General features: G+C 35.3%; 2 protein-coding genes across 2 annotated transcripts in view; both read left to right on the top strand.

Moving 5' to 3' along the window:
- LOC143680459 (wings apart-like protein homolog) overlaps nucleotides 1-10,988 on the top strand; it is a 35,996-nt gene extending 25,008 nt beyond the window's left edge. The window contains 1 exon segment of the mRNA XM_077156880.1: nucleotides 10,827-10,988. Coding sequence (XP_077012995.1) covers nucleotides 10,827-10,988 — 162 coding nt within the window.
- Nucleotides 10,989-13,579: 2,591 nt separating this feature from the next.
- LOC143680458 (craniofacial development protein 1-like) overlaps nucleotides 13,580-16,747 on the top strand; it is a 31,616-nt gene continuing 28,448 nt past the window's right edge. Inside the window, 1 exon segment of the mRNA XM_077156879.1 lies at nucleotides 13,580-13,663. Coding sequence (XP_077012994.1) covers nucleotides 13,580-13,663 — 84 coding nt within the window.

Raw genomic sequence — 16,747 nt, 5'->3', positions numbered from 1 at the left:
TGAAAAATTCTCCTCTGTTAAGCAAAACTTAAGCTAAAGGTCCAGATAAAGCTGAACGGAATGTCAAAGAACAGATAGACAACAAATTCATCCAGCAAGAAAACCCTAGATAAAAGAAGTGAAAGCAATCTCCAAAATAAACTAATTAAGGTAATTAAATGCCTAGACGCCAGCAAAACATAACAAATCACACTAGGAAAATTGAAGATATGGCCCAGTCAAAGGAACAAACCAACAATTCAAATGACATACAGGAGCTGAAACAATTAATTCAGAATGTATGAGCAAACATGGAAAATCTCATCAAAAACCAAATCAGTGAATTGAGGGAGGATATAAAGAAGGCAAGGAAAGAACAAAAAGAAGAAACTGAAAGTCTGAAAAAACAAACCACAGAACTTATGGGAATGAAAGACAGTAGAAGAGATGAAAAAAACTAATGGAAACCTACAATGGTAGATTTCGAGAGACAGAACATAGGATTTCAAAACTGGAGGATGGAACATCTGAAATCCGACAAGAAACAGAAACTATAGGAAAAAAAATGGAGAAGTATGAGCAGGGACTCAGGGAATTGAAAGACAGTATGAAGCACATGAATATACGTGTTGTGGGTGTCCCAGAAGGAGAAGAGAAGGGAAAAGGAGGAGAAAAACTAATGGAGGAAATTATCACTGAAAATTTCCCAACTCTTATGAAAGATTTAAAATTACAGATCCAAGAAGTGCAGCGTACCCCAAAGAGAATAGATCCAAATAGACATACTCCGAGACATTTAATAATCAGAATGTCAGAGGTCAAAGAGAAAGAGAGGATCTTGAAAGCAGCAAGAGAAAAGCAATCCGTCACATATAAGGGAAGCCCAGTAAGACTATGCGCAGATCTCTCAGCAGAAACCATGGAGGTGAGAAGACAGTGGGATAATATATTTAAATTACTAAAGGAGAAAAACTGCCAACCAAGAATTCTATATCCAGCAAAATTGTCCTTCAAAAATGAGGGAGAAATTAAAACATTTTCAGACAAAAAATCACTGAGAGAATTTGTGACCAAGAGACCAGCTCTGCAAGAAATACTAAAGGGAACACTAGAGACAGATATGAAGACAGAAGAGAGAGGTGTGGAGAAGAGTGTAGAAAGGAAGACTATGAGTAAAGGTAAAAAGAAGGAAAATTAGATATGACAAAAAATCCAGAAGGCAAAATAGTAGAAGAAAGTACTACCCATCCAGTAATAACACTGAATGTTAATGAATTAAACTCTCCAATCAAAAGACATAGTCTGGCAGAATGGATTAAAAAACAGGACCCATCTATATGCTGTCTCTACTCAAAGGACACGAGGCCAAGGACACAAATGGACATTTACACACCAATGTTTATAGCAGCATTATTAACAATTACCAAGAGATGGAAACAGCCAAAATGTCCATCAACAGACAGTTGGCTAAACAAACTGTGACATTTACATAAGATGGAATATTATGCAGCTGTAAGACAGAATAAAGTTATGAAGTATGTAACAACATAAATGGACCTTAAGGACATTATGCTGAGTGTGATTAGCCAGAAACAAAAGGACAAATACTGTATGGTCTCACTGATATGAATTTACATTAGTGAATAAACTTGGAATATTTCCTTGGTAACAGAGACCATCAGGAGATAGAAATAGGGTGAGATATTGGGTAATTGAAGCTGAAGGAATACAGATTGTGCAACAGGACTGAATATAAAAACTCAGAAATGGACAGCACAATACTACCTAACTGTAATGTAATTATGTTAAAACACTGAATGAAGCTGCATGTGAGAATGATAGAGGGAGGAGGGCTGGGGACATAAATGAAATCAGAAAGAAAGAGAGATGGTAAAGATCAAGATGGTATAATCTAGGAATGCCTAGAGTGTATAATAATGGTGAAATGTACAATGTACAAATTTTAAAAATGTTTTTGCATGAGGAAGAACAAAGGAATGTCATTGCAGGGTGCTGAAAATAGATGATAATTAATACTTTAAAATGTCACCTTATGTGTGAGATTAAAGCAAAAAATGTTTACTCGTTACAAAATTTATATTAGCATTTCCTAATATAACTCATGTAGATAGTTTGATTGAAGGTCATAAGTACTTGGAATCTCAGGTAGGACATGAGATTTTGTTGGTTTGTCCAGAGTGATGCCCCGATGAATCCCAGAGTGATTTGATCAGTGACTGGAAAAGTATTTGCAAGCCCCCTTCGGGGAACGGTGAGAGTGGGGAGAAATTCAACTTCCCCAAGTTGAATTCTTGATATTCTCACAGGCAGTGTGGACAACCAAAGCTATAGGCTGAGCCCGCAGTCTTGGGCTTTGTTCATATGAAACTTAACCCCACAAAGGATAGGTCAAGTCTACTTAAAATTTAGGCCTAAGAGTCACCCCCAAGAGAGCCTCTTTTGTTTCTCAGATGTGGCCTCTCTCTCCAGCCAACATGACGAGCAGTCTCACCACCCTCCCCCTCTCTGCGTGGGACATGACTCCCAGGGGTGTGGACCTTCCTGGCAGCGTGGGACAGAGATCCCGGAATGAGCTGAGACTCAGCATCAAGGGACTGAGAAAAACCCTAGAATGAGCTGAGAATTAACAGCAAGGAATTGAGAGAACCTTCTCACCAGAGGGGAAAGAGTGAAATGAGACTTAAGTGTCAATGGCTGAGAGATTCCAAACAGATTTGAGAGGTTATCCTGGAGGTTACTCTTATGCATCAAGTAGATGTCACCTTGTTGTTCAAGATGTAGTGGGGAGGCTGGAGGGAACTGCCTGAAAATGTAGAGCTGTGTTCCAGTAGCCGTGTTTCTTGATGATGATTGATATAGCTTTCACAATGAGACTCTGTTAATGTGAAAACCTTGTGTCTGATGCTCCTTTTAGCTACTCTATCAACAGAAGAGTAGAACATATGGAATAAAAATAAATAATAGGGAGAACAAATGTTAAAATAAATTTAGTTTGAAACACTAGTGGTAACTGAAAGCGAGGGGTAAGGGGTATGGTATGTATCATCTTTTTTTTTCTCTTATTTTATTTCTTTTTCTTATTTTTGTCTTTCTTTTTCTAAATCGATGCAAATGTTCTAAGAAATGATGAATATGCAACTATGTGATGATATTAAGAATTACTGATTATATGTGTAATTCTTAATGGAATGGAATGGAATGATATCTTAATGTTTTGTTAATTTTTTTTTAATTAATAAAAAAGTTAAAAGAAAAAAAAAGAAAGAAACATGGCCACCGGAGCACAGCTCCACATTTTCAGGCAGTTCCCTCCAGCCTGTCCATTACAGCTTAACTAAACAGGTGATATCTGTTTAATGTGTAAGAATAACCTCCAGGATAACCTCTTGACTCTGAAATCTCTCAGCCACTGACAGTTTATTTTGTCTCATTTCACTCTTCCCCCTTTCAGTCAAAAAGACTTTCTCAATCCCTTAATGCTGAGTCTCGGCTCATTCTAGGATTTCTGTCCCACGTTGCCAGGAAGGTCCACATCCCTGGGAGTCATGTCCCACGTAGAAAGGGGAAGGGCAGTGAGTTTGCTTGCTGTGTTGACCGAGAGAGAGGCCACATCTGATGAACAACAGAAGAGGTTCTCTTGGGGGTGACTCTTAGGTCTAATTTTAAGTAGGCTTAGCCTATCCTTTGCTGGATTAAGTTTCATATGAACAAACCCCATGATTGGAAACTTGGTCTATTGCTTTGGCTGTCCCCACTACCTGTGAGAATATCAAGAATTCTCCGTTCTGGGAAGTTGAATTTCCCCCTTCTCACCATTCCCCCTAGGGGACTCTGCAAATACTTTCCTATTCACTGTTCAAATTGCTCTGGAATTTATCTGGGCATCACTCTTTACAAACCTACAAAATCTCATGCCCTAAGCAAGATTCCAAGTACTGTGGTGTTCAGTTAAGCTGTCCACATAAGTTATATTAGGAAATTCAGTTGTCAGAATATAAATTTTGTACCAAATACACATTTTTTTTGTCTCTCACATACATTAAAGTTTTAAAATGTGAATTACCATCTATTTTCAACACCCTGCATAATGCATTCCTTTGTTCTTCCTCATGCAGAAACGTTTTTAAATTTGCACATTTAATCACTATCATTATACACTCTAGGCATTCCTAGATTATACCATCTCAGTCTTTATTGTCTATCTTTCCTTCTGATTTCATTTGAAAGTGATAGTTTTTAAAGCCCTCTTCAACAAGTAGTTACAAGACAGATCCCAGAGTTTGTCATGGGCTACCATGCAATCCTATCATATTTTTCCTTCTAGCTGCTCCAGAATATAGGAAACTAGAGGGCTTAAATACTTTTTTATCATCACAATTGATTTTTTCCTTCTTTTTTTTGGTGAAAAATAACATATATACAAAAAAAGCTATAGATTTCAAAGTACAGCCCCACAATTAGTTGTAGAACATATTTCAGACTTTGATATGGGTTACAATTTCACGATTTTAGGTTTTTACTTCTAGCTGCTCCAAGATACTGGAGACTAAAAGAGATAACATTTTAATGATTCAGCATTCATACTCATTTGTTAAATCCTGTCTTCTATGTATAATTCCATCACCTTTGATCTTTCCATACTTCTCTTTGGGGTTGTTTGGGCTATGGCAGTTCTAAATTTTTGCTATTGGAAGGGTCTTTCACTAATATAGGGTAGGGAGATGGAACTGTCTGATGTTCTGGAGAGGCTGGGCTAGGTTTCGGGACTTAGCTGGACCAGGAACCCTTCTGGAGGTTGTAGGTTTCTGGACAGTTACATTAGTGCATGGAACCCTTGTGGAATCTTATATATTGCCCTAGTTATTCTTTAGGATTGGCTGGAATGGTCCTGGTTGGGGGTTGTGATAGGGAGCAAGGTCTACCTGAAGCTTGTGTAAGAGCAACCTCCAGAGTAGCCTCTCAATCTCTATTTAAACTCTCTTTGCCACTGATACTTTATTAATTACACTTCTTTTCCCCCCTTTGGTCACGATGTAATTGTTGATCCCACAGGACCAGGTCTGGATTCATCCCTGGGAGTCCTCTCCCATGGTGCTGGGGAGACTTTCACCCCTGGGTGTCATGTCCCACATAGAGGAGAGGGCAATGATTTCACTTGCAGAGTTGGGCTTAGAGAGCCTGAGGCCACATCTGAGCCTCAACAGAGGTTCTCCAGAAGTAACTCTTAGGCATACCTGTAAGTAGTCTGTCTAAGCTTCCCCACTACCTACAGAAGCTTCAAAGGAGATCGAGAGCAGAGCCTATTGATTTGGGTGTCCCTAAAGTTTGACACAGTATCTAGGGGATTCCCTGGTGGTAAGGTTTAATAGTTCCATAGTCTTTATCCCCTCCTTCAGGGGACTTTGTCAATACTTTTTGATTATCTGCTTAACATACTCTAGGATGTTTCCAGGCATTATAATAATCTGTGCAGGATTAAAGGGCCTCTTTCTTATTCTGTGCTTCCTGTGTTTTAAACCAGAATAAAATTAATGAATTGAAGACAATTCTGGTGGTGCAATCAGAATGACCCAGGTTAAACGTAGGTCAGTTGCTAAATGGTTTAATAGTAAGTGATTTTTATTTTTCATGTAACATTGATTGTTAACGTGGTACTTTTGTAGTACTGTACACGTTCACTTTCACTGAGTGAAACTAGTAGTATATGTGATAGTAGTGTGTGGTTTCTATGTACAATACATTTAAGTGCATACGGAATTGCTATACCATTTTGAAACAATTTAAGAAGCTCATTGTCAGTGTCTGCTCTCTCTCCTACCTTCCACCCCTCCCTCTCCTTTATCTCCCGTGTGTGTGTGTGTGTGTGTGTGTGTGTGTGTGTGTAACCATGTCCACCTGTTTTTTGTTTTAATTTTTAGATAATAGGATATATTTTCATGTCCTCTCTCCACCTATATAATCAATCCTATTAACCTTCTAAGGCTTTGAAACCATAGTCAAGGAAAGTTCTTAATGGATCAACATTTATTTGAAAATTCAAAGATAAAATATTCTTTTCTAGACTATATTAGTATAAATGGGTTTAGTAACATTGTAGACTATAACCACTAGTTTTAGTGGTTTTGCCTCTAAGTGGAATATTTCACTTCATTTTAGTGCATAAGTGAGCATTTTAACATCCCTCATTAAAAGCTATGTATGAGTCATTTTTATTTTTTTCTCTTATTAAAAATGTTTTCCATTTTATTAATTAGCATTAAATTGCGTAAAACATGAAAATTTTTAAATAATTGTGTTACTAAATGCCATTCTTCAACTGTCAATGAAGAATTGATTGTGACCTTTTAATAAATCTTTTTCATTTATTCTGTATACTGTTATGCTTCAAGGGCTTCAAGGGTTTTGAACTGTGTGGCCAGAGTTTATGTTTTGTAATAATACTTGTTACATTGTTTTCATGTCAGTTATCCCATTTGTCATAGTCCCTCTTTTTAGTGGGTAGAAAATGTATATATTGTAGTTTCATAAAGATGCTGAACTCAGTGTGGCATATCGTCACATAACAATTATAGTAGTATCAGTTAATACTTACAGAGCACATATTGTTTCAGGCATTTATTTAATCCTTCAAACAGTCGTCAGCTGTAGGTATTATTGTTAACCCATTTTACAGATGAGAAAATCAAAGCACAGAAAAAGGTTGAGTAGCAACCTAAATTTTAACCCAGACCATATGGCACCTGGGTCTAGTTTCTTAACTGTTATGTATAGTATCACTCACAATGAGAAGGAGGAATATTTAAATTTAGAGTCAAGCTGCCCCCATATCCAAAAGATTGTTCATTATGTGAAGTTAGTGGGTTGTTTTTTTTTTTTTGGCAAAGAAATTTAGTGCTTGAGCTTTAAGACACCTACTCTTTGCAAAATACTGTTATCTTCTTGGGTTTGTGACTAAGCCTTGGGTTCTAAAAGTTGCTCAAATCAGGGATCTGATAACTAGCAAGGATGCAGGTTATATAGCTGATGTTTAAGGGCAACAGTAAGAAATAGAGAGCTGAGTTTTGAAATGTCTTGTTTTAAGATTGCTAATGCATCATCATTGTATGCTAATATGTAAGAACAGTGGATTTGTATACACAGTACAAGCTCTGTTTAATGGAAATTTCACAATATCATTCCTTTTAGCATTAAGATTTTCTAATATATTTACTCTGAATCAATTTATGCTGTGTCTTTTAGTAAGCCATTTCTTTTTGTGGCACTTATACCATTGACTTGAGGTCATATAGCATAGTTATTTTAAAGATAATAGTTGTATTATAAGCTAACTATTAGTATGTTGCTTATTTGTAACTAGTAAGGGTTAGTTTTTTAAAACTTTTTTATTGTATAATATAACGTATATACAAAGCATAGAAAGAAAAAAGCAGTAGTTTTCAGAGTCGTTACAGAATAAATCCCAGGTTTTGTCCTGAGCTATTATACCACCATCTCAGATTTTTCCAGAGTATAGGAGGCTAGAAGAAATAAATATTTTTTGTCATCACAATCGACTTTTTTTTTTTGCGTGAAAAATAACATATATATAAAAAAGCAGTAAATTTCAAAGCACAGCACAACAATTATTTGTAGAACAGATTTCAGAGTTTGGTATGGGTTACAGTTCTACAATTTTAGGTTTTTACGTCTAGTGGCTCAAAGATACTAGAATGGAAACTAGAAGAAATATCAATTTAATGATTCAGCTGTCATATTTGTTTATTAAACTGGACATTCTCTGTATAACTACACCATCACTTTCGATCTTTCTTGTCCCATTCTTTAGAGGTACTTGGGTTATGTCCATTCTGACTTTTTCACGTTGGAAGAGGCTGTTGATAATATAGGACAGGGGAATGGAACTAGTTGATGTTCTGGAGAGGCTGGCCTCTGTGCATTTCAGGTCTTATCTGGTGCAAGGACCCATCTGGAGGATGTAGGTTTCTGGAAAGTTACCCTATGTTCTAGTTTGCTAGCTGCCAGAATGCAATATACCAGAAACAGAATGGGTTTTAAAAAGGAGAATTTAATAAGTTGCTAGTTTATAGTTCTAAGGCCCAGAAAATGTCCCAGTTAAAAATAAGCCTATGGAAATGTCCAATATAAGGCATCCAGGTAAAGATACCTTGGTTCAAGAAGGCTGACGAAGTTCAGGGTTTCTCTCTCAACTGGAAAGGCATATGGTGAACATGGCATCATCTGCTAGCTTTCTCTCTTGGCTTCCCTTCACAAAGCTCACTAGGAGGCATTTTCCTTCTTCATTCCAAAGTTTGCTGGCTGATGGACTCTGCTTCTCGTGGCTATGTTGTTCTGCTCTCTCAGAATCTCTCGCTTTCTCCAAAATGTTTCCTTCTTTATAGAACTCCAGTAAACTAATTAAGACCCACCCAAATGGGCAGACATGCTTCAGCCTAACCCTGTTTAACAACCACTCTTGATTAAATCACATCTCCAGGGAGATGTTCTGATTACAGTTTCAAGCATGCAGTACTGAATAGGGATTAGAAGAAACAGCTGTCTTTACAAAATAAAATTAGGATTAAAACATGGCTTTTTTAGGGTAAATACATCTTTTCAAACCAGCACACCTTCGTACATGAAACCTTTGTAGAATCTTTTTTTTTTTTTTAACTTTTTTTACTATATAACATACATTACAAAGCAAAGAAAGGAAAAAAGCAATAGTCTTCAAAGCAGTCTTTAACAAGCAGTTATAGAACAGATCCCAGAGTTTGTCATGGGCCACCATACCGTTATCTCAGATTTTTCCTTCTAACTGCTCCAGAACATTAGAGACTAGAAGGAATATATATACATTTTTTATCATCACTTTTTTTCTCTTTTGTGAAAAATAATATATATACTAAAAAACAAATTTTAAAACACAGCACCACAGTTAGCTGTAGAACATATTTCAGAGTTTGAATGGGTTACAGTTCTACAATTTGTACTCCTAGCTGCTCTAAGATACTGGAGACTAAAAGAAATATCAATACAGTGATTCAGTAACCATACTCCTTTGTTAAACCCTAACCTTCTTTGTGTAACTGCCATCATCACCTTTCATCTTTCCATCCCACTCTTTAGGGAGTATTTGTTTGGGCTATGGCCATTATAAATTTTTCGTGTTGGAAGGGGCTGTCAGTAATATGGGGCTAGAGAGATGAAACTAGCTAAATTTTATGAAAAAATTAACCTTTACTAGAATCCCCTGATACTATGCCAAACATTAACACCACCCAAATCAATAGGACAAGCCCTTGATCTTAAGGGTTCTGGAGAGGCTGGGCTGTCTAGGGTTCAGGACTCATCTGTCCCAGGGACCCATCTGGAGGTTGTAGGATTCTGGAAAGTTACCCTAGTTCTTTAGGATTGGCTGGAGTGGTTTTGGTTGGGGTTTGGCAGGTTATGATAGGTAGCGGTGTCTAACTGAAGCTTGCATAAGAGTGACCTCCAGAGTAGCTTCTTGATTCTGTCTGAACTCTCCCAGCCATTGATACTTTATTAGTTACACTTCATTTCCCCCTTTTGGTAGAATGGAATTGTTGATCCCACGGTGCCAGGGCGGAACTCATCCCTGTGAGTCTTCTCCCAGGCTGCTAGGAAGACTTTTACCCCCGGATGTCATGTCCCACTTAGGGGAAAGGGCAATGATTTCACTTACAGAGTTGGGCTTAGAGAGAGTGAGACCATATTTCAGAACAAAAGAGGTCCTCCAGAAGTAACTCTTATGCATACCTATAGGTAGGCTAAACTTCTCCGCTACCTACTTAAGCTTCACAATTGTAAGCCTCAAGATCAAGGGCTTGTCCTATTGATTTGGGTGGTGTTAATGTTTGACAAAGTATCAGGGGATTCTAGTAAGGGTTGATTTTTTTCATAAAATTTTGGCCAGTCTTAAAATAGTTTTTTTTCACTTGTACTCTTATATGAATATATGTAATATAAGTAATACATATTACTTATGTAATATATGCAATACAGAAAATACAAAGATTACAGTCTTAAAAACAAAGAAAATCAGATTAAACCATTTATTTTAAGTTTAAAAAATTGACAGCACTTATGTAATGGATGTAGATGAGGTGTTACTTTTCTGTGTAGTCAGTCTTTATTTAGTCACTCTTATAAGTTTATAGTTGATTTGGCAGCAAAATAGTCTGAAATGATATGGAACAACTTACATCTTTTTCCTACTTAGTGTAAATATTTATGCATTTTGCTTTAGGAGTCATGTGTTTCATTACATGGTACTATACTAGAACCTGTAAAAATGTAGTATGTATGTACCAAATCTCCCTATATTATAAAGCTTGAAGATTTTTGAATGATGGCACACATCTGACCATAACAGTTTGGTTAAACAAGTGTAGAAAATAGTAACTGTCATAAGCTACCTGAATCCCATTGCTGGAAGATTGTGGGTCATGAGTCATAAGTATGAGGAACAAAGTTTTGCCAAAGAACATGTTGAATTAAATATATTAATTACTAAACTAGAATAAGCCTGGCCAATAGGTTTAATTTCAGTGCCATCTTCTCTTGGTTGGCAATAGTTGCACAGAGCACTACACACCAGTGCTGTGGCTGCATAACCCTGTGACTCCATGTGTCTGCCAGAGGCGTGGGAACATGGTGGAAATGCATGCCAAGTAGCATCACCTGCTGTCCAGAACATATGTTTGTATATTTCAATTATCTTTATAATTTTACTTTATTAAAGGAAACACTTTTGTGAAGAGGGCAAAGTAAGAGAGAAGCAATTGATCTTTTCTTCATTCCTCTAGTCTACAAAAGCTGTGTATAATGCCAGACATTGGAATCATCCAGACTCAGAAGAACTACCTGGGCCACCAGTAGTAAAATCTCAGAGTGAGAGCCTTAAAATATTTGGATTGCTTTTTACACCTAAGCCACATTTTATGGAATTTAGGTTCTTCAGTGTTTAAGAGACAGTAATTTTTTTATTTGCTGTTTCTGTAACATCATATGTACATGAAAAAGTGGCTTTGAGTGGATAATTTACTTTGCAGAGGAGAACCTCTTCCTGCATGCCAGTAATGTTTCCATTCAAAACACATTTGAATGAGATATGCTCATCAAATTATTTTCTTCAGAAGGACTATTAATGTCACACAGTATTTCCAGATTTATGGTAAAGTGTCCATCATTTGGAGTTTTCAGGTCAGGTGTTTATAATAACAGCAACAAAATAATTGGGGGAGAGCAGCTTTCTAAAGTAACTTTAATATTCCCTGTTTTCTTAAACCGATTAATTAAACACATTTTAAGCACCGTTTGATAGTACAGAATCATCATTGTGCGCATTAGAAGTTATGAACCATGTGAGTGTATGCCAAGCTCCCGTTATGTGGCTGTTTATTTCCTTTCTGAATACTTCAGATTCCTGTGCTTTTTAGACTCTTTTGCCTGTCTGTTATAGTTTATGTCTCACTCCTTGCTCTTTCTCGGGGCTGTTTAAATATACAACTGTGATTCTTTTTTCTATCTAATGTTCCTGGAGACATATAATAAATTGTGTTAAATGCAAGGTTAAAAAAGACTAGAATGAATCCTAAGTGGGTTTTTTTGTTTTGTTTTATTTTTTCAGTAAAACATGTAAGTTCTACCTGGTAGTTCATGGAATTTGAAATATCCCCTATGACCTTTCAGAGGTCTTCCCTGTTTTTCAGCTTTATTTACTCTTTTTCTGGAGCTAAATTTGTCAGATAGATATTAACTATTTTTATATACCTGTTTAGAACAACTAATTTAATACCTTTTTAATAGGTGAGGCTGTCTTCAGAGGAACCAAATCAAAAAGATGATGGAGTTTTTAAGGCTCCCGCACCACCACCCAAAGTGATAAAAACTGTGACAATACCTACTCAGCCCTACCATGGTATAGTTACTGCACTGAAATGCAGAAAAGAAGACAAAGAAGTAAGCAGCTATATACATTTTTACTGCAAGTAGATGGATTTTTTTATGTAACATTTAGTCTTTTAATGTCTTGAGCAGATACAGTACACTGATATTCACAGTTTTAGACCAGGAACTGAAATTTATCTTGTTCTACAGCTACTAATGTTTTTAAAATATTTTTGTTGTTGTCATCTACTGAACTGTTTTATGTATTTAAATGAAATGGAGCAAGCCCATGAATTTAAATATCCTAGTTCATAGTTACGAAAGAGTTGGACATTTTTTCTCTTGGCAAGTTATATACTGTTGTTCGACATGTGAAGCACTTCAGTGATGTGGTAGAATTTGGTGAAAATCAAGAGTTCACTGCTGACATTGAGTACTTGTTGAGTAGCTTAAAGAGCACTCAGCCTCTAAACACACGTTGCCTTAGGTAAGATCTTATTTTATATTTAATAATTATATGCATGCCATATGTCATTGAATTTTTCCAACTGGGTAGAGTATTGTTAAGTTAAACATTTGTGATTTTGTTGTCATGGGTGTAATTTACAGCCAATGGTAGAAGAAAGAAAGATGGGTGATCATAGCCCTTTAACATAATGTAGTCTTCATTGTCAAGATGCTTAAAAGAAGAAAGTTTATGCTAAAGTATCTTTTAAGTTCTTTTTCAGCTCATAATTTTAAACAAGAAGTAGATTAAGCGTGTTTTGATTTCCATCTTATTTGCATTCTATAATGGATTGAATATCTTGATTTTGATCAAATTATCAGTTTACCATGATAGTACCATTGGTCTGGTTTTTATATTAATGTTCTAAAGAGTAGTTTTGTATCAGTCACATCAGGAAAAATTGGTAAAATAAGTGATACAGTTTTATAATAAAGGTGTTTTTTCATTTCCAATGTAATTTTTTATCTTCTTTTTCTTTTCTTTAGCGAAGTAGTGGTATCTGCTCTGGGGCTTACAACACTGGTTTGGGAGATATGATATAATTAAATAATAACCTTGATGAAAATACTAAAAGTGCATTCAACTGCCGTCACACCCTGGGCTTTGCCCTTTGGAGCTACAATCTAGCATTCCCTAATTTTAACTTACTTAGTTGCCATCTAGAATTTGAGTTTTAGAAACAATCTAAAAATGGGCTTTACTTATTTTGTAAAGGTTTTTGCTTTAGTCAGTTAGCTGAGTAATATTTTGGCACAATGAAAATTAAGAATGGTAAATTATAAATTATTAAATAAAATATCCTTTGTGGTTCTAATGTTTTATTCATCTATGTTCAGTAATTGTATCAGAAGCATTACGAAAGGTAGTTCACACCTCATGCTTAAAATGTAGTAGTAAGGTAAGGAATGTGCTAAAGATGAGCAGGTGATTTATTGTTATTTTTAAATATAGTTGACATAGTCACATACTAGGCATCAGTAAAATTTTATTAGCCTATTTTTATTTTTATTTTTATTTTCTTTTGCCCATGTTTTTTAATACCCTCTTGCCCCTGCTTGTTTTGGTATTACACAAAGTGAAGCCAATGTAGTAGATATTTCCCAGTCCTCCTGATCTAGTCTGTTTTCTTCTAGTGTTATTAGCTTGGCTACTAAATGTGCCATGCCCAGTTTTCGAATGCACCTGAGAGCGCATGGCATGGTAGCAGTGTTCTTTAAAACCTTGGATGATTCGCAGCACCATCAGGTATTTTTAAGTTTCTGAGATTTAGGAGCCTTATTTAAAATGCTGGTCTATTAGGCTGTCAAAATAGCTTCATTTGATATTCATATGATTGCATGTATAAATTTTTCCTAATTATGGATCAAGTCTCTTTTGTTTGCTAATTATATAGAGCTAGGACTGGAATATTTTTGCTTGATAAGTCACTTAAGATGATTTTCTCATGACATTCTATTTTTTCTTGTCAATTTATAATATTAAAAGTTTAATCAGTCACCATAGCTGGCATACTACACCGTGCTTGACTTTAAGTATTGATTTCCCCTAATCAGAAAGTGCTAAGAGTCTTTTAGTATTATTTCACCCAGATAGTGCGAAAAAAAATTATTTTGAAATGTCCTAATTTTTTTTTGCATGGGCAGGTTTTGGGACTCGAACCCGGGTCTCTGACATGGCAGGCAAGAATTCTGATACTGAGTCACCATTGCCCACCCTGTCCTAAATTTCTTTAATAAAACAGTATTTTGTCTGTATATAGCTTTGTGAGAAACAATTTCTGTATAAGAACCAAAAATCATATTGGTGGTGATAAGATATCGTGGCAGCCACAAAGATCCAGGTAACACTTTAGACTGCTGTCTTTGGAGCTGGATAGAATAATGTAAATTAAATTTATTTAGTCGTTACCCATAATTGAATGATCTTTTTCACTGAATTTTGTTTTTACTTTTCTTTTTGGAAATCTTGAGCATAATGGCTGTTTTTGATTCTGCAATTCTTAGTGCCTCTGAATTATTTTTCTACCTGTTAGTTTACAGTGTGCATATTTCTTTAACGTTAAATGGGAATGTGGATGACCCTCTATATTGAATATATATATAATCTTGGGCATCACTTCGTTGTGAAAAGGAATGGAATTCTCATTTTTATTATGACTTTGCTTTCTCTTAAAAATAAAGCATGCATAGTAACATTCAGATTTAAATCCAAGTAGTTAATTTTTAACATTGCTACATTTAAAAGAATGTAATCATCATTGCTAATCATTATCATAGTGGTATTTTAAGATGACTTTAGTATATTTTTCTTTAAGAAGATTATGTTCCAAATACGAATAAGATGTTACAAAATTAATCTGATAAGTCTTCTGAACCTGAGAGCAGTGTACTTAAATCTGGATTATAATTCTATTACCAAATCGTGGCAGATGAAGGAGTATTTAATGAGGAGGAAGACATGAGAACTGACTATTAACTTGCTTCACTCTGTAATTAGTAGAGAATTGAAATGTTAGTATGTATTCTTGGGGATAGTGGATCTCCAATAGTCTGTACTGTGGCATCCTAATTGCCAGTTTAACTTGCTAGGTAAACATTTAATCAGTCACACAGTCTGAAATTTCTCTACTCTTGGGGTTCAAAGTTTAAATCTTTAGATTGTTGCTTATGTTTCTGTGCATTGAGATATAAATACAGAATACTCCACAATTGGAGTATCTCAAATGTAGGAGCTTTTTGTTATATTAATGCTTATCTAAAATACATCATCTTCAATACTTAAAGGTTTTTATATCTTTTGTATAGAGTGTGCTAATAACTACCTCACCTAAATAGTTTTGAGAGCACATTAAATTAATAGTTAAAAAAATAAAAAGTTACTTGGTTCAGCCAGAATTGATTGCTTAATTTTAAAGAAAATGAACCAAATAGGTTCATTTCAACATCCTGGGTTTATAAACTTATAGAAATACAGCTGTGTTTACATTTCAGGAAAAAAATGCTGAATTTCTAATGTGGATTTCAAAACACATTTTCAGTATTGAAAAAGTGTTCTATGAACTGTTCATTTAGCACAGAATGCCCAAAGAAACATGTAATTCAGCTAATATTCTTCCAGCTTTGGGACAGTCATGTAAGGAAGGACCATAGAAAAGAAAGTTTTAAGCAACAGTGCTTTATTCATTTATTTTATAAATACATTCCCTGGAATACTTTAGAGGGAACCATTGAAGAAAATTTTTTGAAGATTTCCAATATGGTCAGCAATATGAGTTTTAGGCATGTTTTTTACCATTAAAATAGTAACTGAACAAATCTCAAAACAGTTATATTTACATCAATTCAGAAAAAGAAATAAAAAGAAAACAGAAAAAAAAAGCATACATACCGTACCCCTTACCCCTCCCTTTTCATTGATCACTACCTTTCAATCTATTAAATTTATTTTAACATTTGTCCCCCATATTATTTATTTATTTTTAATCCATAGGTTTTACTTATCTGTCAATAAGGTAGATAAAAGGAGCACCAGACACAGGGTTTTCACAACCACACAGTCACATTGCGAAAGCTATATCATTATACAATTGATGAAAAAAATTTAAAATATTACTGTTAAGTACAGTCCATAGCTTGCAATAGGTATTTCTTCCCATATATATATACCACTTTGTTACTTTTTGTGCAAGTGTTGTACATTTGTACCAGTTTACTTATTTAAATTTGTATTGTTAATTGGTGACATATACTAATATACATAACTCTAAACAACCCCTTTCAAACTGAATGACCTACAGTACAGCACTCTTCCTTATATTCCCGCTCATGAGTTACCCTCACCCCATTTCTATTAAAATTCAACCAACACAGGGTTTTTAATGTTAGCTAATGGGGTAAGTATTGAGGTAACGAGACATACTTACATCCAGTTCTTTTCTCCTAGTAAAACAATGTGTGGCTCATTTAAGTAGAGGTGAAGATGAAGAGAAACTAGTAGCTTCATTATGGGGAGCAGAGAGGTGTCTACGAGTTTTAGTGAGTGTGAGTATGGACAACTGTTTGGAAAAAATTATTTAATCTTTTATGATTGTGTGTGTGTGTGTGAAAGTGAGACCGCTACATATTTTTATATAACCCCAGAGTTCATCTTTTGTCAATCCATTTTGAAATTTTTAATGCACTGTTAGAGCAATCAGTTGTTAATGAACAAGTTAAATAAGCAGTTTTGGATTTTAAGAACACATGTGTTTTAGTTATGTTACTGCTCCAAATTGCATCCTGCCTGTCTGGTTTGTTTGTACATGCCACACTTTATTACTATTTTTTTTTT

This window comes from Tamandua tetradactyla, chromosome 4, assembly GCF_023851605.1.
Source record: "Tamandua tetradactyla isolate mTamTet1 chromosome 4, mTamTet1.pri, whole genome shotgun sequence".
In the NCBI taxonomy this organism is placed as follows: domain Eukaryota; kingdom Metazoa; phylum Chordata; class Mammalia; order Pilosa; family Myrmecophagidae; genus Tamandua; species Tamandua tetradactyla.
The sequence above is the reverse complement of the archived record's forward strand: the minus strand, read 5'-3'. Positions and strand labels throughout refer to the sequence as shown.